Genomic DNA, 21,060 nt, shown 5'->3' with positions numbered 1-21,060 from the left:
GGCTAACACGGTGAAACCCCGTCTCTACTAAAAATACAAAAACGAGCCGGGCGAGGTGGCGGGCGCCTGTAGTCCCAGCTACTCGGGAGGCTGAGGCAGGAGAATGGCATAAACCCGGGAGGCGGAGCTTGCAGTGAGCTGAGATCTGGCCACTGCACTCCAGTCCGGGCGACAGAGCGAGACTCCGCCTCAAAAAAATAAATAAATAAATAAATAAATAAATAAATAAATTATTCTACTACAAAGACACATGCACACGTATGTTTATTGCGGCACTATTCACAATAGCAAAGACTTGGAATCAACCCAAATGTCCATCTGTGACAGACTGGATTCAGAAAATGTGGCACATATACACCATGGAATACTATGCAGCCATAAAAAAGGAAGAGTTTGCGTCCTTTGTAGGGACATGGATGCAGCTGGAAGCCATCATTCTTAGCAAACTATCACAAGAACAGAAAACTAAACACCGCATGTTCTCACTCATAGGTGGGAACTGAACAATGAGATCACTTGGACTCGGGAAGGGGAACATCACACACTGGGGCCTATCATGGGGAGCGGGGAGGAGGGAGGGATTGCACTGGGGAGTTATACATGATATAAATGATGAATTGATGGGTGCTGACGAGTTGATGGGTGCAGCACACCAACATGGCATAAGTATACATATGTAACAAACCTGCATGTTATGTACATGTACCCTAGAACTTAAAGTATAAAAAAAAAAAAAAAAAAAAAAAAGTATGGTACTGGTGTCAAGACAGACATATAGACCAACAGAACAGAATAGAGTGCCCAGAAATAAATCCTCTTGTATATGGTCAAATGACACTCGACAAGGGTGCTAAGGCTACAGAATGGGAAAAGGATAATCTCTTTAACAAATAGTGTTGGACAAACTGGATATCCATGTGCCTACATCATATAAAAAACTTAGCATAAAATGGATTAAGATGTAAACATAAGACTAGAAGCTATAAAACTTTTAAAAGAAAACACAGAGAAACACATTCAAATAATTGAACTTGGAGATGACACCAAAAGTACAGGGAAGAAAAGCTAAAATAAGCAATTAGGACTTCATCAAATTAAAAAACAAAACAAAGTAACTTTTGTGCAGGAAAGAAAACAATGAGTAGAATGAAAAGACAACCTATGAAAAGGGAGAAAATATTTGCAAACTATGTATCTGGTAAGAGGTTAACATCCTGAATATATAAGTAATTCCAAAACTTGACAACAAAAACCCAAACCAAATCATCAAATTAAAAAATGGGCAAAAGACTTGAATAGATATTTTTCTAAAGAAGGTACGTAAATGGACAACAAGGATATAAAAAGATGCTCTACGTCACTAATTGTAAGAGAAATGCAAATCGAAACTACAACGGGTTATCACCTCACACCCACCAGGATAATCATTATTAAAAAACAAAAGACAGGCTGGGCGGGGTGGTTCATGTCTGTAATCTCAGCACTTTGAGAGGCCAAGGGTGGCAATCTCATGAGGTCAGGAGTTTAAATGAACCAGGGGAAACCTCATCTCTATTAAAAATACAAAAATTAGCCAGGCGTGGTAGCACACATCTGTAATCTCAGCTACTTGGGAGGCTAAGGTAGGAGAATCGCTGGAACCGGAGAGGCAGAGGTTGCAGTGAGCTGAGATCTGCACCACTGCACTCCAGCCTGTGCAATAGAGTGAGACTCTGTCTCAAAAACACAACACAACACAACACAACAAAGCAAAAAAAAAAAAAAAAAAAAAAAAAAACAAAAACAACATAACAAATGTTGACAAGGATGTGGGAAAATGGAACCCTGATGCAATGTTGGTGGGAACGTGAAATGGTGCAGCTGCTTTGGAATACGGTAGGCAGTTTCTGAAAAAACAAATAAAAAATAATCCAATGATCTCTTTTCTGAGTATATATCCAAAATAATTGAAAGTAAGATCTCAAAGAGATATTTGAACACCCATGTTCATGATGTATAATTAACAATTGCCAAGAGGTGGAAGCAAGCTGACTGTCCATCAATGGAAGAATGGATGAAGAAAATGTGATATATACATAAACAATAAAATATTCTTCAGCCGTATAAAAAGAAAAAAATCTTATCATATGCTACAAGACAGATGAACCCAAATGATATTATGCTAATTGAAATATATCAATCACAAAAAGATGAATACTGCATGATTCACTTAGACAAAGTATTGAAAGTAGTCAAACTAAGAATCAGAAAATAGAATGGCTGTTGCTAAGGCTCAGAGGGAGTGGGAAAAGGGGAGTTGTGCTTTAATGTGTATAGTCTTAATTTTGCAAGATGGAAAGTTTCTAGAGATCTGTTACACAAGTGCATATAGTTAACATTGTACTGTACACTAAAAGTAGTTACAGTAAATTTTATGTTTTGTAACACAATAAAAAATGTAATGCAGTTATAGAAAAAGTCCCAATGGAGGAGATGGCAGAACTAATAGCACACATACAGTATTGCCAGATAAGATATAACAAAAAGATGTTAAGGGTTTAATGGAAGTAAAGTTACTATAGCCCTCTTACATTTTTAGATTCATAGTTTATGTAGCTTCAAAAATGAAACTTGCATAAATGTTTTAAACGAATAGACTAATTTAAATAAGACCAAAATAAAATAGATGATTTCATACAGTATGGGAATTTGGGTACTTTACTAAAATTTTAAAGCTAAATATCTTTGTTTTTAAAACCCAAATCAGCTGACAGCTGCTAAAAAGTAGGATTGGGTTTACTTAAAGTTGAAATGAGTTAGAATTTCACTGTAGGTTGCTAAGATATGTAGAATCTAGAATTTTAAAAATGCCAAGTGATCAGGGATTTACATCCACTTTAAAAATATCTGACCAAACTAGACCCAGGTTTTAAAAAATAATGCACTAATACCACAATATTTTATACTATAATCTACGCCAATTTGTAATTTTCATTATAGATAATTTAAATTTCTAATGTTTTCATGAGGACAATCCAAAAAGGTACAGAACGTCACAAAACTAGAATATTTCATTGCACAGTGAGAATTAAAAAGGAAGACTCAAAGTTTAGGTCCTAAACCTAAGGCATGAGCTCTTGAGAGAGCTGACTGCTTCAGGCTGATTGCCTTCAGCGTGCATTGGTGTAAAAGTGATTATGTCTACGATTTTCTATTATTTCCAATATCATTTTTCTATTCATTTTTAATTTTTATAGCATTAGGAATTCAAACGAGTTCCATTTCCTGAATATATAAAAATTTCAGCCTCATTTACCTTAATTAGGTTAGTGTACTTGACAAGAAATTCATGGGATTTTTGCATTACTGAAATTTGTTCCTTTCTTTAAAAATAATTTTGTAATGACTTTTGGTTTGAGGACACTTTAGTTTTCATTCATCTGTATTTTTCTTTATTCCACTATAGTGAAATTTACATATAATTTTATTAGTTATTTTATAATCCTTTTAATGTTAATCATTACATAACATGTATTTTTTACAGGACTACATTTTTCATGTCTTAACAGGATAACAACATACTGCTCACGTACTCAGAACTTTCGTGGCTATCCCACAAACTTGGAAACTGAACTTATTAAATGAATCAGATGAATGATTGTTTATAACCATTTATTGATTTCTTGGCTTGAGGGTATACTTGGATATACTTTTCTATTTCCTTAGAGATTATTTCCTTAAAATAAATTCTTCGAAGTAGAATTGCTATATCAATGATAAAGCACTTTTAAGTCTCTTGGTATTGCTAAATTGGCTTCAAAAAATGTTATAAAAGTAAGTTAAAATTCTCAGAGCAGTTTATGAGCTTGCCAAGATATGCAAGTTTTCTAATTCCTTAATGTGAGTGGCATCTGTGTGTCAATATCTCACTCCCTCAAACGACCCTCTGAACTGGGTTGGACATGCACATGTGATCAAGGGGGAATGGGAGGTGTGACAAATTCAAGTCTTGGCATTGACAGCCTGGGCTGGGGCCACCAGGCCAGCCCCAGCGCTCCCTGAAACTGCTCACATATAGCCACCTGTTCTGGCTCTTACAAGATTTTCTGCGAAGGATACAGGTATACTCTTGAACTATCATAGAAGTCTATGATTTGTATTGCTTAAAATAATAAATAGTAGCAAAATAGAGGGAATGAGATATAGTAGAAGAGTCCTGGTTTTAGCGAACAAGGCAAGTTGGATTATAATTCAGTTACCTACTGGACATATAATCTTAGGTCACTTAAGCAATAAGGATCTCAGGTCTCTTATCCATAAAATGAGAGTTCTAGCTCACACTAAACCCTAAAAGACCTTACAGCATTAATATCCTGTAGTTCTATACTTTTAAAAAAATTTTTATTTTTTTAATTTTTTTGAGACAGAGTCTTGCTCTGTCACCCAGGCTGGAGGGCAGTGGTGCAATCTCTGCTCACTGCAACCTCCACCTCCCAGGTTCGAGTGATTCTACCACCTCAGCCTCCCAAGTATCTGGGACTAATAGGCATGCACCACCATGCACAGCTAATTTTTGTATTTTTAGTAAAGATGGGGTTTCACCATGTTGGCCAGGCTGGTGTTGAACTCATGACCTCAAGTCATCCACCCGCCTCGGTCTCCCAAAGTGCTAATTACAGGCGTGAGCCACCATGCCTGGCCCATCTATACTTTTTATCTATAAGAAATTATTCTGAAGAAGGAAGTTGAGAGGCTGAGAATAGCACATAGTTTGGACTTCATCTGAAGCATATTTCCTTCAGTTGAAGTAACAATCTGAATCTACTTAACTTTAAGAGGGAAGACAACTGAATAGTAAAATAAAAATTGCAGCTTGAAGGACAGTTGAATGTATATTACGGCTAAGAGAAGAAGAGAAATATCTCAATAAAGAGACAGTCAACATGCAAAATTATTTTTGTCTTTGTATGAAGGACAATTTCTAAACTATATTTATTCAAAGCATACATCAAGTCCTCTTTCATAGTCTCTATGAGAAAAATAATGAAAATAATTATACCAAAATATACCATTTCTGGAAACATAACAACAAATCTACTATTATTATTTCTGTGTATAACAAACGTGGCTTCACATATTTCAACATATAATTAGTAAAATCATCAACAAGGAATACATTTTATAAAAATGCATAAATAATAACTGAACATATAGAACGAATTTGTACGTTTTATGTTGAATAAAAAGATGTTTCCTTTCCTACTGAGTTCAATTCACACAGTCACACTTATACAGTAAAATTGCAAAATACACATATTTTAATCCTCTGTTCCTAAAATATTTTAATAGTATAAACATTAAACTTCTGTGTGCCTTATTTTTAAAGATGTCTTATATAAGATATTTTATCAGATAGAAAAATTAATTATTACCACGGTGGCTCACGCCTGTAATCCCAGCACTTTGGGAGGCCGAGGCTGGAGGATCACAAGGTCAGGAGATCCAGACCATCCTGGCTAACATGGTGAAACCCCATCTCTACTAAAAATACAAAAAAATTAGCCGGGCGTGGTGGCGGGCGCCCGTAGTCCCAGCTACTCAGGAGGCTGAGGCAGAAGAATGGCGAGAACACGGGAGGCGGAGGTTGCACTGAGCCGAGATCGCGCCACTGCACTCCAGCCTGAGCGACAGAGCGAGACTCTGTCTCAATAATAATAATAATAATAATAATAAATAAAAATAAAAATAAATTAATTATTACAGAAAAAAATCCTTGACCCTGTATCAAGAACTGTTCTGAGAGTTGCGATAGCAGGGGATATTTAAAAGAATTAATACAGTACTGTTAGCAGGGACGCTGCTCAGTAAATGTTTGCTGAGTGACTGTGGAAAAAAGAATCACCCTTGTTCAATAAAAATTATATTTTCATTTAGCAGACCTATAATTCGTGCAGTTACTCATTAGACTTTCTGGAAGAATGTTTTGAAACGGAGAAAAACAAGTTCGAGGGTACTTAGTGGTCACATTATATTACTACAAGAGATAAAAGAAAATGAGAAGTAAACACTAGTACTTCACCTTTCTAAGAGTACTTAACAAATATTTCATCCCAAGCATTCTATTGTCCTTATATCTGGTCAGTGATCTAAGTACTATTTAGTTGTCCTATAGACATTTACTAAATGACTTTATGGATACAAAGAATGTATAGGTAAACAAATTCGTGATTCTTATACAGAAGTTATTAAGGACTTCAATCTAAAGAATATGTAGGAACTTTCTGCAATGAAAATATAATTTCTGAAGGTGAAAAAAATTTTAAGTTCAATTACCACATTTTACGTATAAAAAAAGTCAGTGACTTGCCCAGTCGCCTGTCTGAATCCCTTTGTGTTACAGGCGGCATCAGGGGAGCCAGTCTGTCAGACTGGTCTCTACTATATCCATTAAATCATCCATAATGAAACCATTAATCTACCCATAAGCTTTAAGAGACAAACTGCCTCTGTCATGATATTCTTTTTTTAAAGTTCAAACACTAATTAAATGCTTCCTTTTTCATTTTACAAAAAAGGCTGGGATCCCTTGGGAAATTTCCTGAAGAAATTTCCAATTATATTGACTGCATAAATTTATAAAACTTGGAATAACCTGACTTCATTTGTGTAGGTGAGTGAGTGCTATGAGATTATATGGAACAAGATTAATCATAATCCAACACTGCTGGACATCTAGGAGGGAAACTAATCTAAAAATTTTTATGTTGAATATTTCATTTGTATTCACTATGTATCTCAGGAGCAAATAGGGAGAACGTTGCACATAAATACGTTTCTATTTTACAGTTGAACTGAACGCACACAATTACTGAGTGACTGGACAAATTTATAAAACTCTCGACATGTTTAATTGAAATGAAAACACAAGTCACCTGATTTTAAGTTAGTGTCTAGTCTAGAGTTGTTAAAATATAAGCTTTATATAAATGAATTCCCTGTGGAAATAAATGTCTAACTTTGATTATCTGGGCATTTTTAACTTTAGGATATCTCTCATCAACATCAAACATAAAGATATAGGCAGTGTAACTATGAATAAATTTTATCTGTGAGTAACTGTAAATGCCAATGAGTTTTAATAAAACCACTGGAAAAGTTGAGAGTAGACTTGTTTTCAAACTTTTTTTGTTAGCAAAACACAAACACAGACTGATCCAAATTGAGGAAGTCTGAATTCTATTCAGAGGAGAAGGGAGGCAAATAAATTTCAACTTCCCATGGTTGTCTCTATGGTTGAAGGAGACCCTGCATGGCATCTACAGGGGCTCTGGATGACTCTCTACCTATATTAATAACGTGCTTCACATAGAAAGATTTTCTCTAAAGATTCATGCCTAATCACTGCTGCTTCCTTGGGTGATATTTTTTTCATCTGCACTGAACTCTAATTGTTTTTATTTTTAGACTATTTGTTTTGTCCACAGTATAACTGCACACATTATTTATATTCTTTCCTCTCCAAAAATGTAAAGCTTTATTTATGAGGGTATAAGAAAGAAGTCCTACTGTGATCGTATTTAACTAAAACAACTTTATCTCTATCTTCCAAAATGAGGTGATGTGGAGAAACAGGTCACTATGAGTGATAACATCACAACCCAAGTAGATGTGAATGATGTTTTCTGTGAGATTTGGTATAGTAGATAAGACAGTAAAGCAAATAAGTTAGTTTTGGTAGAATTACTATTTGTAATTGTTTTTAATATCTGGGAGGAAAGAAATTAATAGCTTTCTTCCAGAAATAGTCTTCCAAATAAACAGTAGCATTTTAAAAAGGTGTAGCTGTAACTGAAAATTTATTTCAAAGCAAACTAAGATCTTGTGCAAATATACAATACCATGTTTTCCCAGTCATCATGACACTGCTTTAATTTCATGTCATGTTGATAAACAGTACCATTAAGCACAACTAAAGGGAGAAGACAGATTAATTTTACAGTGACCCATTCTATTATAGACACTTGTGATTTTTCTTTTCTTTTCTTTTCTTTTTTCAGTATCCAGGCAAGGTATTATTAGTCACAAAAGTATTTGCAGGGCTACAATCAGACACCAAAATTATCTTTCCTAGTTGTTTTGAAATGCATAATTGCTAATAGCCTGTTCATTAAATTTGTATTTTCTATTTCATTTAAGAAAAATCCCTTTGTATTACCACAGCTTGTTTGACTATTTTTATAGAATGAACTCTAATCACATTTTGGAATAATTTACAAAATTACAACAGTTTATTACTTTGTAGCTTACCTCAAAGTGGGCAAAATTAGATCTAAGTTTTTGTATAGTACTGCTCCAAGAACAAATACAGATGATTCATCTAATTCTAGAAAGAATAAAATTTGAAGTATTAGCAAACAGCAAGAAAATACTATGTCTTATAAAACTTTAATCTGCTAATTACAAGATAATTCCAGTACTTCCTTATGCAAAGATAAAGCCTGGTAAAAAGAAATGCATTCCTAACCATGCACGTTAATGATAGCTCTTAAAGATGTGTTTTCTATAGTTTTGCATCATGAAGGAAACTTCTTTTTTTTTTTGACACGGAGTCTCGCTCTGCCGCCCAGGCTGGAGTGCAGTGGCCGGGTCTCAGCTCACTGCAAGCTCCGCCTCCTGGGTTTAAGCCATTCTCCTGCCTCAGCCTCCCAAGCAGCTGGGACTACAGGCGCCTGCCACGTCGCCCGGCTAGTTTTTTGTATTTTTTAGTAGAGACGGGGTTTCACCGTGTTAGCCAGGATGGTCTCGATCTCCTGACCTCGTGATCCGCCCGTCTAGGCCTCCCAAAGTGCTGGGATTACAGGCTTGAGCCACCGCGCCCGGCCTTTTTTTTTTTTTTTTTTTTTTTTTTGAGACGGAGTCTTGCTCTGTCGCCCAGGCTGGAGTGCAGTGGCCCGCCCGATCTCAGCTCACTGCAAGCTCCGCCTCCCGGGTTCATGCCATTCTCCTGCCTCAGCCTCCTGAGTAGCTGGGACTACAGGCGCCAGCCACCACGCCCGGCTAGTTTTTTGTATTTTTTAGTAGAGACGGGGTTTCACCGTGTTAGCCAGGATGGTCTCGATCTCCTGACCTCATGATCTGCCCGTCTCGGCCTCCCAAAGTGCTGGGATTACAGGCTTGAGCCATCGCGCCCGGCCCAGGAAACTTCTTTTACCAGGTTGAGACAAGAAGCTGCTTGAGTCTCCCTTTAAGAGTTTAATTTCCCAAAGATATCAGAAAAGAGAATCAATTCTCTTTTGGATTTTTACCTTTTAAGGTTGAAATCTGCAAAAGTGACCATGATGTCACTTTTGAAAAGAGCTATTAATTCTAAAGGCTATTACAAATGTTCTAAAAACTTAATTTTTTCTCAAATTTGTTTTCTTTTAACCTTTATTTTAAGTTCAGAGAACATGTGCTGGTTTGTTACACAGGTAAACTTGTGTCGTGGGGGCTTGTTGTACTGATTATTTTATCACCCAGGTATTAAATTTGTTTTTGTATGCCAAAATAGTATCTTTAAACCAAGGCAAATTTTAATAAGGCAGAAATAAAAATGACATTGCATGGAGAATACAACACATTTCAATACCTAAAGGTAAAATATTAGTCCACATGCTTTACACAGGGATAAAACCATGAATATTGAAACTTGACCATGGCAAGCTCAGGTCAATAATTTGCACTTGTATATTTTTCACACTGTAATAGACTGTTTTATTCAGTAAATTCAGAGACTTTTGAACCAAGAATAAGTTGTCTATATTTAGAAAATTAGTTTAACATAATGATTACAGACTATTTCTAAACTGTTTAATGTGTGAAGATTTACACCTAATTTCTAATTAAATGACCTTATCAAAAATGTCTTGTTCAAGTTCACATTATTTCAGATATTTACCTTTTGATGACATCGGAGTGAAAATGCTTTTTGGAATTACTACCCTATCTTCTGAGTTTCTTGCCCAGTCAACCATTCCCTTCCGTCCTTTCATTGGAAAGTTGATGTCTGTTAGAACAGAGGCTGCAGGAAGCTTCTGAATACTAGCCACTATTAAAAAAGAAATAATAATTTCAACTAAACTTGCTTTACATTTTAGTGTAATCAATATTGATCAAGGTAAATCTTGCAGTATATTCAAAATAAAATTTCAAGTCAAAATTATATTTATCAGAGCAACAAAATAACTGTCTTCTTATTAGATAAAATTTTTCATTAATGTTGCTGAATTTTACTTATCAGTCTTAGTTTTTGTTGCTTTCAGTGGGAATCATACAATCTTGGTCAATAATGGAGTGGATATTCTGAGAATATTAACAGGCACTGCTACACTGATTGTTCATGGTTGGTCTCCATTTTAATTGTCAGAAATTCATACTGTATTTTTAAAAAACATTTTGATTACCAGACTTGACTAATGGATTGAAATTTGCATTTAAATCTGAATTTTGTCTTAAGAAGAAATTTTCTGCATTTTCATCTGAACATTGTCTTTGGAACAAATTTTCATGGATTAGATAGGGTACCCTGAAGAAATGGAGAACAAAGCCATATTACTTTTGGAGACAGAATTGTCAGAATCTATATAACAATGTCAGAATTGCAAAAGCAAAATAATATGTAGGAATAGTGATTAAATAGATTAATAATAATTCTTAAAACTTCTCTCTAAAATTGAAAGTAAAAATGTGTGGGCATAAATATATATATACGTAAACAGAGAATTGTGTCCTTAACACCAATAAATATTATAATACATATCAGAAAATGTATAAGTTTAGTAATATTTTAATATATTTTATTATATTTAATAGTTATATACAAATTTATATTACATATAAATTTATAATGTATAAAACTATGATGATAAATACTCCAGAACTTCTAGATTATAAACATTTTCAATTATGAAGTGTAATTTGTAAAACTTTTGGATAGGTCCACACTTGTTCTACATCATATTTTCAAGTGTCCCTTGGAGAATTTATACAGAAATATGATGCAGACAATTGTAAAAGCTATTGCAATTGAAAAGCTAAAGTAAAAATTCATTACACTCCTCATAAGTGAATTTCATTTAAAGGAATTTGTAATTTAAATAAGGAGGATGAAAATTAAGAATTTAACAATATTAGTTGTATAAATATATTACTGCACTACTAACTTAGTTTCAAATTAAATTGGTTATTATTAGTACATCACATTAGTGAAATTGTACTTTATTAAAGTTCTTTCAGGTGATTAGTCAATCCATTATCAGCATAGGATGAAATTTCATTTATCCTCTAATATGACATACTAAGCTTTAAAAGTATTGTATAAGTAATGTTAAAGGAAAGAGGGTACTGGGTAACACATACATAAATCACAGATGTCAAATGCTGTTTTGGGATACCAGTTCTAATATAGTTTCTTTAAATTTTAAAACAATATACTTTTTGCTATCCGTAAATAAGCCAGTTCATCTTTCCTACAGGGTCCAAATCCCTGCTGTATATAGATAAGCAGGTCAGCATGTTAGTAGGACATTCTTTCTCGAGTCCCCTAAGCATTATTCAATGTGTAGAATTAAGTGTATCTACTGTTATATGCCTTAACTTTAACTTTTGATATCTTGGGGTTTAGAGGAAATTTATTTCACTTCTTTGCTCCAAAAACTGCTGAAAAGAAAAAAAAAAAAGGCTTTCTGACTGTCATACAACTAGTTTCTATTAGAAAAGAGAATAAAAGATACATTATTGGACCCTGAGGTCTAATAATTTCTCTATCTCTATATACATTAGATTGAAAACAAAAAACAAACAGAAAAGCATAACCAATGGATGATATTCTGTATGAATCATACATCACTTTACTTATAATAAATGCTAGCCTAATACCATATTCATAAATCTATAAATTGATATAGTTGTACATGCATGGGTCTTACTTTATGAAATATACTCATTCTTCAATTAGAGGTACATTAGCTGTTAAATTATGATTATATAAGTTAGACTGTACTTTTGAACATAGTCTAGATAAAAGGAATGGAAAAGTCAATTAGGATCACTAATTTATGCAGCAAATCCCTTAAATTGCATCGTTTTCAGTGTGAGAAGTGTACAAAAATAAACACATATTTATTAATTATAGTAGGAATGTAATGGAGGTTTTTACTGTTATACGTATATACACATTCTAAGTGGTTTGAGATGTTTGCATGGATGGTAACTAACATCCTGAAATATGTCTCTGTTTCTTAAGGTATTTTATTTCATTTCATTTTTAATTAGCAAGTCAAAATTATATATAATTATCATGTAAAGCATGTTGTTTTAAGTAAAGCATGCTGTTTTAAAATATGTATACATTGTGGAATAGCTACATGAGCTAATAGCATAAGTACAACCTCACACACTTTTCATTTTTTGTGAGGTGAGAACACTTAAAATCTACTCTCTTCACAAAATAGTTCTTCAAGTAGTATGAATCTTTCAATAAATCCATTATGAAAAGGATATACTTTCATACACTGATGAGATTCAAATTATACCTGTGAAATTATCACCATACATGTTTTTACAAATATGAAATTTAAAGTTATACATATTTACCTCTATGCTAGATAGGCAGAAGTCTAAAACAGCAGTGTGATTCTTTATGACCCCTTAATAATAGATGAGAAAACCTATTTCCATATAGCAAAGGTAATTTATAGATGACTTTTACTTCTTTCTTTTTCCAGTTCCTGTACCGGACACTAGATCAATCCGACCTTCAATCCCTTTCCCTCTTCAGAGTTTAACTGTCAAAACACTCAGGTAAAATTTTGATGCAGTTAACATCTTTAGGGAAATAGGAAGCTCATATGTTAAGTGAATACAAAAAGAGGTAAGATTTAAAAACGTAATGCTTAAACTACATGTAAGTAAATATATGCCTCATGCTGATAAAGGGACATAAATACAAAGCATAAGTGCATAATCTACATATCCTGTTTCTGTAACAATTCTTGAATTAAAACCAGTCATTGTGGGTGTTTAGAAGATGGGACAGTTTTCCTCTAACACTGAAAAAAACAAAAGCCTTTCTTACAGAATATTAAAGTACTTAAAATAAATCTCAAAGGACTCAGTGTCCCTGAACAAATAGGCACATCTTGAGTGCTTCAAGAATTATCCTAAATTTACTGTATCATGTTTTCATTACAACACTAGATTTGATTTCTTATGCAATAAAAATAGGTGACTCATCACTGATAAACCTTAGAGAAAAACCAGCTGCACTTCCATTTTGTGCTTTTAATACTTTCATTTTGAATTTGGATAGGCAACATAAAATTCCTTTGAGAGCATCATGTCCTTTATTGGCCAAACTTTCAAACGATTCAGGTTCAGTATAGATTTCTGTTCATCAGAAACCATAGGGAATTTTTGTAGATGGGTTTAAAAGCACATGAGCTATTTTTCTTGGTGACCAATGAGCACTCCTTTGATACAACAAAGCAAGATAATAAATCTAACCTTTTCCCTGAGGGAACTAATGAAGTTTTGGCCCTTTGGCTGTATTGAGGTCCTGGAGGATGAGGATTCTGTCTTATTCATCCTCGTTGGGAGTGGTTCACATACAAATTGGAGGTAATTTGATGCATCAGTTGCATTACAGACAAGAATGGAAGGCATGTGAAAGAAAAAGTCTAGGAGCAAGAATGGAAGAGTGGAGGAATGAAGGCTGTAAGGATGAGCAAAATGGACAAAGGCCAAAATGTGAGAACAGTGGTCACTAGAGTAGCTAACACAGACTTATGATCTGGATCCAATATCCAAATCCCTAAATTTTTAGGGTAACCATTTATCCTAGATTTTACAGATCTGTTCTGGTTTATTTCTGCTGCTTTGTATACTTATTTACAGCATCCTCTATCAGTCTCAAAAGTTTCCGTTTGAAAGATAAATTCCATATTCATCTTATAAGTTGTATGACTGAGCAAACTGCCTAAACTCTCTGTGTCTCAATGTCTTTTTCTGCAACATGAGAATAATATTATCTATCTACCTCATGGCAGTGTTGGAGGAGCAAAAAGTTACTATCAAGAGCTAAGAATAGTTCACCTAGAACAGGGTTTGGTGCTTGAATGGTCCCATGTCACTGTTGTCTATTATTACTGGAGCAGGTTTTCCATTATCAAATCCAGAGAACCCCATAGTGTGTCCATATCATTATAACATATTTGACTATGTAGCTTACATTATTTTTTGGTTGTCCTTCAGTGATCCTAGGCATGAGATTATATATTCAAAACTTATGTTGATTATATTCATATAACAAATGGCAGGAACTACACTAAAAATAAATAGAGCTTCTCCTTTAGCACTTAAATGTACCACCTGGGAGTTACATAAGGGTTTCTTTTTACTTAATCTTTCCTTTTTCCTTCATCTTTGCTCTCTTTCCTTCCTTCCTTCCTTCCTTCCTTCCTTCCTTCCTTCCTTCCTTCCTTCCTTCCCTCCCTCCCTCCCTCCCTCCCTTCCTTTCTCTCTCTCTCTCTCTTCCTCTCTCTCCTTCCTTCCTTCCCTCTCTCCCTCCCTCCCTTCTTTCCCCCTCCCCTCCCCTCCCCTCCCCTCTCCTCTCCTCTCCTCTTTGTCTTTTTGAATCTGCCAGAGGGAAGGGGCTGCCTTATTTGGGTACACAAGATCAGCCAGGTTTAAAAAAAATCTTGCCTCAATAGATGAGAGAATTACTGCATCAAGAATGTCAAATTCAGTATTTTCACTGCAGCCAAGACCATAAACTGCAAAGAGCATTTCAAAAGCATTGCATTTAAGCATCAACCTAAGTGCTTAATGCAGTAATTCAAGTTCCATACACTCAGTTGATTAAAGGAAACACTCATGCAATGGCACCTCATCACCATAAACAAATGTTTCAGGGGATACAAAATAACTTTAAGGACTGTCTTAAAAACCATCCTTTTTATTGTTGCCTTATACTGATGTTTCCAATATATTTGAAGTTTGCATCATTTTTCATGTTGAGTCAGAGGGAACAACTTACAAACGGAAACTTGACTCATCAATAGTAGAAAATTGCCCAGTTATCAAAATGGAATTGCTTGTGGAAAACATCACTCAATATCACTAGATGGTCACCTGTACTGTTTTGAAATTCTGTAAGAAAAATACAGGGTCAGAAGAGAATGATGCATTGCCTCAGTGTGTTAGAAAAGCATCTATTTGTTTTGTTAGTGTATCCATAGCAAGCACACAGGAACTGAACTGAGTCTACATGTAGTATCACCCACTTGGCATTAACAATTTTTTTTAAAACATGACTTATATATTTACATAGCAATGCTAAGTACCTTGTAAAATACTAAAGGCATACGGGAGGGAAGGGAAGGATAGCTAACATTTATTGAATATTTGTATGACTCTGGTAATCCTAATTCATTTCTTACTTCATTCAACAGTATTTACCAAATGCCTCCTCTGTGTTAGGCACTGTTCCTAGCACAGCATTTGGTCAAATGCTTTACACACGATACCTTAGTGTATTAGGCTGTTCTCGTGTTACAATAAAGAACTGCCAGAGACTGGGTAATTTATAAAGGAAAGAGGTTTAATTGACCCTCAGTTTTGCAGGGCCACGGAAATTTCAGGAAACTTACAATCATGGCAGAAAGGGAAGCAAACTTGTCCTTCTTCACATGGCAGCAGAGAGAGAAATGAGTGCCCAGTGAAGGGGGAAGTCCCTTACAAAATCATCAGATCTCATGAGAACCAATTAATTATCACGAGAACAAGATGGGGCAAGCCACCACCATGCTATAATTATCTCCACCTGGTCCCTCCCACGACACGTGGGGATTATGGGAACTACAATTCAAACTGAGATTTGGGTGGGGACACGGCCAAACCATATCACTTAGTTAACATTTAAAACATCATGGCCAGGCATGGTGGCTCACATCTGTAATCCTCACACATTGGGAGGCCAAGCCAGGATCCCTTGAGTCCAGGAGTTCAAGTCCAGCCTGGGCAACATAGTGAGACCCCATATGTAAAAACAAAACAAAACAAAAAACATATATATATATATATATATGTCAGGCATAGCATTGCACACACAGCTAGGGAGGCTGAGGTGGGAGGATCCCTTGAGCCCTGGAGGTCAAGGCTGCTGTGATTGCACCACTGTACTCCAGCCTGGGCTACAGAGTGAGACTCTCAAAAAAGTAAAATAAAAAAATTCTACAAGCTATCTTTATTAGCAACATCCTTATCATTATTATCAAGATGCTCATTTTACAAATGAGGAGGCACACTGTGATTTTGCACTGTGTAGTGCAATGTGATTTTATGTTTCAAATTGACAGCAAATTTATTTTGCCTCATTGTAATATGTTCTACTATGTATAAAAGACAGACATAATGATTTCATTTGAGAAAATAAAATTCTCACTTATCAGTCAGGAGATCATAATTAGATACCAGTAAAGAGTGGTGATTATCAAAAGGGGAAATGCATATATGCTCAGTTTAATTTGCCTAGCAAAATCTTTATTTTCTAACATTTCTATGAAAAATCGTATTTTAGGATTTTGCAACAGTGGTAAGAAACTTTCAGTTATTTATACAGACATTTCTTCTTCTTGTCCTCTGCACTCTACTCTCCTCATCTATTATTCTTTCTTTCCCAAAAGGCTGGGATTGAAATGTTTAGGACGTAGAAAAAGAATAGGATTGCTGGAGAGTAACATGTAGCCATCACTTCCCTGGAAACAAAGCAGCTAGGAGGGCATCTGCAAGGACCATAGTGCCCGAGAGAGTTCTAACAGCTCGATCTCCACCATCACCATTACATAGGTTAAGATCTCTAAGTCCCAGAAGTGTCCTTGTGAGACACTTCTCCACAGAGATTTAGATGGGAAACATTCTTCACCTTAGGAGTTTATAATTAATTTTTAAAGAGAAAGAGCATGATTTTTTGATACTCAAAAGTAGACAAACTAAAAGGCCAGTCAAGAAAGTAACTATGTAGCCTTTTATGGGTTCATTTTTCAACTTGTTAGTTTTTAATAATGTAATATATAGAGAGAAACTTTAAATAATTAGCTATTTTGCATATCCCTTTTCAACACAGGAAAATAAACTTGCAAATTATTTGTGACTTATCAGCTTCAAATTCTTGTGTGTGTTTTTTTCTTTTTCTTTTTTGCCCATTAGTCATTTCAAAGCCTGGGTATCTCTGGGCAGTGGGACATATTTTTGCCTTTTGCTCAAGGGCTCCCTGCCAGACTTCAGAGCTCTCCATTGAGGACTCCCTCAGCTTCCTCTCAGGCCACTCCTACTTTCTCAGCATTTAATAATGTTGGTGTACAGGGTGCACCCAGAGCCATGTACACAACTCTTGTAAGTTGCAGCCACACCCATTCACTTATATATTGTGAAAGTTGTCTGAATCAAAATGGAGTCGCCTGTGTGAAAGAAAGAAGGAAGGGAAGGGAAGGAAGGAAGGGAAGGGAAGGAAGATGGGAAGGGAAGAAGGGAAGGGAAGGGAAGGGAAGGGAAGGGAAGATAAGAAAAGAAAAGAAAAGAAAAGAAAGGCAAAAACCTGACAATAGAGTGGGGGAAAGCGATGAAGACAGGATTCTGATGCATAAATGCCTAATAACAAGAAGAATCACAAAAGCCTACAAAACCCACAACCTTACACAAAGGTCACTGAGACTTTACACAAAAATATGCTGCTGCAACAATAGCTACCCAGCAACTGTCTGTCCAACCTCAGACTGGCACCACTCTCATTATTGATTCCCATATATAAATATAATTATCTCAAAACAATTATGTAATCGTCCTCATTTTTCCTTTAAAAACCATTATCTTCCTTTAACATTCTGAATATGCACATAGTTTACTATGGCATGCTAATTCTCATTGCAATGCCCATTCTTGAATAAATATTCTTCTTGTAGAAAGGCTCTCTCTTTTTGTTATTTAGGTTGACAGTGTTGTCCCTGTCTGCTTTTATGTTGCAATGGCAGAGTTGAGTAGTTGCAATGGGGACTATGTGGCCCATAAATCTTAAGATATTTACTATCTGTCCCTTTATAGAAACTGCTTGTCTACATCATCCTAGACATACAGTAGCCCTCCCCTTATCCACAGAGGGATGTTCCAAGATTTTCAGTGGATCTCCCAAACCATGGTTAGTACTAAACTCTGTATGTGTATGTGTGTGTGTGTGTATGTGTGTGTATATATATAAAATAAATTTCTTTTTCCTCATTCATAACCTCAAGGATAAAATACTCATTCCTATCATAGATCTTAGCAAACTAAACATATGTTTTTTCTTCTTTCCTTATTACCTTGGAAACTAACCTTTTTCCTTAAAGTAAGTACTTTGTTCTTTCTCTTTGGCATATCCAGTTGCCAGCATCACTACTCTTTGGAGCCATTATTAAGTAAAATAAGGGTTTTACACAAGTACTGCCATACCTTGATAGTCAATCTGATAAACATGCTAGCTACTAAGTGACTAATGGGTGCATAGAATAGACAGTGTGGACATGCCAATCAAAGAGATGATTCACATTTGGGGCAGAATAGAGTGAGATGACATGAAATTTCATCATGCTACTCAATGGCACACAACTTAAAACTTATAAATTGTTTATGGAATTTTTTCATTCAATATTTTCCAATTACAGTTGACAGTGGGTAACTGAAATCAGGTAAAGCAAAACCTTACATAAGAAGGAACTACTGAAACTTGAACAGGCTATTTTTGAAGATGATAATTATTCTTTAAAGAGAAGTAAAAACTTCTCAGTTTTGTCACTTATTTTGTTATCTATTGAATGCTTATTCTTTCTATGCTACACATAATATAATGGAGAAATTTTAGGTGATTATAGCACCTTCTTTTTGGTTTTCAAGAAGAGTATGTTTTATGGACTTCTAGAAACAGATAGTTATAAATGTTCATCTTCTTTACACAAGTAATTCATGATTTCGATCCATACATGAACACAAAATAAAATGTGATAGAAGTCATTTTTGCATGATTCTCTGAAGATTAAAAACAAATCAATATGGAAAATGCCTTAGGAAATAAATCCCCCCTCTTTCCTCAACAAGTAAGATTAAGAACAGCATTCCTGCAGAGGAAAGAGCATTAGATGATAATCAACCAAGTACAAAACAATGAGAGCTTGTGCATATACAGCATTATTAACTCACTGTGTGTGTGTGTGCGTGTCTGTGTGTATTCATCATATCATATTTGATACTCGGTGTTCAAACCTTATTAGATAAATAAATCAGGAATCTAAGAGGAGTTAGGCACCAGTACAGGCAAAAAACAATAACAGGAGGCAACAATACAAGGACTTCCCAAGATAGCAAATCACTCATTCCCAGAAGAGCAGTGACATTGAAAAGTGTTATAACTTAACAAAGGAAAAGAGATCATTGTAGACAGAAGAATTCATTGTATACATTTATTATCCAACAAACCTCTATTGAGCCCCTATAGTACTCTTTGGACTATCCTAGCAATGAAGAATTTAACAAATGAATAAATACACCTGTGAAAAAAGTCTCCATCCTCATGGGACTGGCATAGTATTTGGGGAGAGACAGACAAGGGACAACTAAACAAAATGAGATAGAAGGTTAGTAATGAAAAATGGAAGACAATGATGTATTAGGCTTGGCAAGCTATACTAAATAGAGAAAGCTTCTCATGTAAGCTGACATTTGTGTAGACACCTAAAAGAAGTCAGGTGGGAAGCTATGAAGATCTTGAGAAAATGACACAATAGAGCAAGAATTTAGGAAAGACCCGCTTTTAGAGGATAAAGAGAAACAAATAGGGAAAGATACCACCAAAATAAGTGGTGACAGAAAGAAAAAGAGACAGGAAGTCAGAGAGAGAGAGAGACAGAAAGAGAAAGAGAGAGAGAGAGAAAGAGAGAGAGAGAACCACAGCAGTGCATTAACTTAGAAAGGGATAGTTTAATAATGAGAGGATGGTTTTATAAGGAGTCAAAGGCTTTATAAGGATTATGCAGAATAAAGAATAGCCTTTGGATTCAAAAAATGAAAACTAGACTCTAAAATTTGCTTTACGTTTAAACCATGCTCCGTAACAGGAGTTGACAAACTTCTTTCTACAACAAACTAAAACATAAATATTTTCAGTTCTGTGGGCTGTCAGGCCTCTGTTGCAACTACCTAACTCTGCAATTATGATGTGAAAGCAGCCACAGACAATTCATAAATAAATGATCACGCAAGGAAATATGGTATTTAATCATATAAACAAAGCCAATATTGAGATTCATTAATTCAACAAACGTTTACTAATTAGAACCCTTTATTTTCCACTACCAAAGCACTTTCTTCCACAGTCTTTCCCATCTTATTAGAAGGTGCCACCATGTACTCAGACATTCAAACCACACATTTGGGGATCATTCTTTACTTCTGATTTTTGTCGCCCCCTACATCCCACCCATCAACATGTCTTCTTGGTGTTATTTCTGGAACGTGTCTTCAATCACTGCATTTCCCTCTGTCTACATTCCATAACCTGCCAAAAGCCACCAGAATCTCTCAACTGAATTAATTCAAGAGCTGTCTGACTGGCTTTCTTTATTTTACTCCTGCCCCTAAATTCTTTCTCCCATAAACCAGAGTTATCATTTTTAAATATAAAGCAGATTATGACTTTTTCTTACTTGAAATAATTGAATGACTGGTCAGTGCTCCTAGAAAAAAATCCAAATCTTATGCCTTGACCTACAAAGCTCTGCATTGCTTGGCTCTGTACATCTCTGCAGTCACATTATGCATGGCTGTCTTGTTTGGTGATCATGACTAAGATGCACAGATCTTTTCTACCACAGGGCTTTTCTTTCTAACTAGAACATTCTTTCCTCGTACTTATTCATGGGTCTCTGCTAAATTATTTTTCCCTTAGCTTGGTCTGTCCTAACTGCCCCATATAAAGATATCCAAGCCCCAATTTCTCTTTATTATGTAATTCTGTTT

General features: G+C 35.2%; 1 protein-coding gene across 3 annotated transcripts in view; it reads right to left on the bottom strand.

Moving 5' to 3' along the window:
* ADGRB3 (adhesion G protein-coupled receptor B3) overlaps nucleotides 1–21,060 on the bottom strand; it is a 771,030-nt gene that overhangs the window by 350,462 nt on the left and 399,508 nt on the right. For all 3 annotated transcript variants that reach the window (XM_033217557.1, XM_033217558.1, XM_033217559.1), the window contains 2 exons: nucleotides 9,917–10,066; nucleotides 8,287–8,362 (listed from right to left, as the gene is read on the bottom strand). In XM_033217557.1, coding sequence (XP_033073448.1) covers nucleotides 8,287–8,362; nucleotides 9,917–10,066 — 226 coding nt within the window. The remainder of the gene's footprint in view (nucleotides 1–8,286; nucleotides 8,363–9,916; nucleotides 10,067–21,060) is intronic.

This window comes from Trachypithecus francoisi, unplaced genomic scaffold (assembly GCF_009764315.1).
Source record: "Trachypithecus francoisi isolate TF-2019V2 unplaced genomic scaffold, Tfra_2.0 Lachesis_group10, whole genome shotgun sequence".
NCBI classification, from domain to species: Eukaryota; Metazoa; Chordata; class Mammalia; order Primates; family Cercopithecidae; genus Trachypithecus; species Trachypithecus francoisi.
This window is presented reverse-complemented; position numbering and strand designations above follow the sequence as displayed.